General features: G+C 40.4%; 1 protein-coding gene across 1 annotated transcript; it reads right to left on the reverse strand.

The window, feature by feature from the left end:
* Positions 1–1046: 1046 nt before the first annotated feature.
* On the reverse strand, positions 1047–3539 carry LOC133552453 (protocadherin alpha-8-like). Its single transcript, XM_061899648.1, has one exon. It carries the CDS (start codon positions 3441–3443, stop codon positions 1047–1049), a length of 2397 nt encoding a protein of 798 aa, XP_061755632.1. The 5' UTR covers positions 3444–3539.
* Positions 3540–3580: the final 41 nt, after the last annotated feature.

Consider the following 3580-nt stretch of genomic DNA (forward strand, 5'->3'; position numbering starts at 1 on the left):
GACAATATATTAACATCGAACAATCTTTTGAATTTGATAAATTTATTTTCTACTACATTGAACACATCTTCAATATTTTTTCCTGAATATTTAGGGTTGTGTTGTCCGCAAATAAAAAAAAATTTACACAGGTCAAAAAACCATAACAATATCATATATATAGATGACGAACCATGTAGGTCTGCTATCAAACCTTGTGTTACTCCGCAACTAATAATATGTAAGGCATATTATCAATTGTTAACTTCCACAAACTGTTTTCTATCTTTTAGCTAACTTTTAACCACTCATGTGCCACTCCTCCTATTTTATATTTGCACAATATGTCCATTAAAATTTCATGATGAAGCGTTTCAAACACATACCCAGGCTTCTACTTTAAAGCATACAAGGAGCAAAAAAAAAACAAGGAGCAAACAATAAAAAATATTCAGCACCATGGAAGTCATGGAATTGCAAATTTCAAGCCAACAATATGATTCTAACCAGCTATCAGCAAGATGTGGACACATGATATCTCTTGAAAACACACATTTTAAGACCACATAGACTGAAGTCATAAAAGTGCACGGATGACTTGTTGTAGGCAATCATTTCAGTTCAGAAACTATAACAAAATCATGTACATTCATGAGAAACCTTGTAAGTTCGATTAATGATCCTTGTGGCAATCAGCAACTACTAATATGTAAGGCAGACTTCCTACTGGTAACTTCCACGAGGTATTTTCTGTCTTTCAGGTAACTTTTGACTCACTCCTCGTATTCCATATTTGTACAATTTGTCCAGTAATATTTTATGATCAGGCCTATCAAATGCATCACTGTAACTACTGTGTACATTGTTCACTTCACTCAGGCTTCTACTTTGAAGTATACAAGCAGCAAATAAGTACAAAAGGCAAACAAAAAACATATTCAGCACCATGGAAGTCATGGAGTTTCTAAAGTTGAAACCAACAATATGATTATATTCAGCTATAAGAAAGATGTGGACACATGATATCTCTTGAAAACAGAAACAATTTTAGACCACATAGACTGAAGTCATAAATGTGCACGAATAAATTGTTGTAAGTAATCACTATTGTAAATAAATAATGTTCTTACCTCCCCAGAAGAAGTGTGTCTCCTGTCAGGGAGCACCAGAGTGTTGGCGTGGCTGCCCGGGACTATAGTAGAACCTATACTCATTCTGGGTCCAACTAGCATGTAGCGTTTGTCTCCTGATCTGTACTGGATGCTGTGACACAGTGTCCCATCATAATTAGCGTCCTGGAGATATTTGGAAGTGTACTCTGTGGATTTGGAGCACTGCATGGCGATCAGCACGATGATGCTGATGACAAAAAGCAGCGAGACCGAGCCCAAAGTGATGATGAGGTAAAAAGTCACATTGTGGTCCTCCTCCTCCACTTTTGCTGCTGCACGTTTGACATCAGAAGCTGCAAAAGCCTCTTTGGGCTCCACAAGTTTGACAGTCACAGTAGCTGTTGCTGACAGGGAAACGTTGCCGTTGTCTTTGACCAGTATGAGCAGTCCATGCTCAGCCTCGTCCGTCTCTGTGAAGGAGCGAAGTGTTCTGATCTGGCCCGTATAGCGGTCCAAAGTAAAGAGACTGTGGGCAGTGACTTGCTGCAGTGAAAACAGTAACCAGCCGTTATATCCTATATCAGCATCATAGGCTCGGACTTTAGTCACCAAGTCTCCTGCTTTCATATTGCGGGGAATCTCCTCCACACCTTCAGCAGAACCGTTGGAGCTGACTGGATACAGGATGACTGGAGCGTTGTCGTTCTGATCCAGAATGAACACCTTCACTGTCACGTTGCTGCTCAGTGGAGGACTTCCACCGTCCGTGGCCACCACTTGGAACTGGAAACTTTTCAGCGTCTCAAAATCAAAACTTTTTAGAGCTGAGATTTGTCCATTTTCAGAGTTAATGTTGAGGAAAGACATGATGTCATTGTGACGGCCCTCTCTCACAATGTGATAAGAAATAGCTGCATTGTCATTCAGATCTTTGTCTGTGGCACTTACAGAAAAAATGGAATTACCAGCCACATTATTCTCAATCAAGTAGAACTCGAGCGGGTTCTTTTCAAAGTGTGGACTGTTATCATTAACATCTGATATCTGAATGCTGAGAGTTTTAAACGTTGATAAAGGAGGCTCACCACAGTCAGTTGCTTGTATCGTGATTTCATAATGTGACACCTCCTCTCTGTCTAAATATTCTTTAGTGACAACTGAATATATGTTCTCCTTGTAGGAAGGCTTTAATTCAAAAGGGACATCATTTATGATGGTGGAAATAATTTTACCATTCACACCTGAGTCTTCATCCTTCACACTAATGAGGGAAATAACTGTACCAGGCTTAGAGTCTTCAGGTACTTTATTAGACAATGATGTTACTTCTATTGTTGGTGGATTATCATTAATGTCTCTTATCTTTATAATGACTTGGCAAACACCTGTCAGATGAGGTATTGCTTTATCTGATGCTTCTATGTCTAGTTTATAAATATCATTATCTTCATTGTCAATTATTCCTTTAACTCTAATAATTCCAGATGATTTATCCAATTCAAAAACATTAAACACATTTTTCTTTAACGTTTTTGCAAGGCTATAATCAAGTTCTCCATTAGTGCCTTCATCTGGATCTGTTGCGTTCATTTTAAATATTGAAGTGCCAATTTGAACATTTTCTGCAACAGTAATGTGATATATTTCTTGACTAAATGTCGGTCGATTATCATTATTGTCGAGGACAATAATGGACACATTTAGAGAGCCTGATCGTGGAGGTTTACCTCCATCCACCGCTGTGACCAGCAGCCAGTGTTTGTCCTTTTGTTCCCGGTCCAGAGATTTCTTTAGCACCAAAAAGGGAACTTTATCTTCATCGCTTTGGCGGAGATCAATTTCAAAATGTTCATTTGCTGTCAGAGTGTATGCGTGTATGGAGTTCATCCCTGCGTCAGGATCATGTGCTGCATGCAGCTGGAATCTCATCCCCGGCAGCGTCTGTTCGGCTATTTCAAACGTTTGCTCTTTTTCAATAAAAGTAGGAGAGTGGTCGTTGACGTCGGTGATTTCTACAACTACATAATGTATTTCCAAAGGGTTTTCCACGATGACTTTGAGCTCAACAAGGCAGGCGCCGCTGCCCCGACAGGACTCATCTCTGTCTATTCTCTTGTTCACATGCAAAGCCCCATTGTGCTGGTTTACCTCAAAGAAGGCCTCTTTGGATTCTGAAACCACTCGGAACCGTCGATCGACAAGAGAGCTGACATCAAGGCCCAGGTCCTTGGCAACGTTGCCAACAATAGTGCCGTGTTTTACCTCCTCTGGAATCGAGTAGCGAATTTCTGCAAAAGCCTGAATGGCCAGCAGCAGAAGCAGAGCAAAATGAAAAAGAACACAGACCCCCATCGCTGATCATCAACATCCAAATCCACAAAATCCAAGGCTTGCAATTAATGTTTAAATCCAAGGCATTGCTGCGGCGTGCGTGAGTGTCCAACACAATGTAACGTTGACGACTAATGCAGGCTGCGTTTGTGTCAGCA

Source organism: Nerophis ophidion, linkage group LG05 (genome assembly GCF_033978795.1).
Source record: "Nerophis ophidion isolate RoL-2023_Sa linkage group LG05, RoL_Noph_v1.0, whole genome shotgun sequence".
In the NCBI taxonomy this organism is placed as follows: Eukaryota; Metazoa; Chordata; class Actinopteri; order Syngnathiformes; family Syngnathidae; genus Nerophis; species Nerophis ophidion.

Coding starts and splice junctions, on each gene's coding strand:
- LOC133552453 (XM_061899648.1), bottom strand. CDS start 3,443: ATGGGGGTCTGTGTTCTTTTTCATTTTGCTCTGCTTCTGCTGCTGGCC.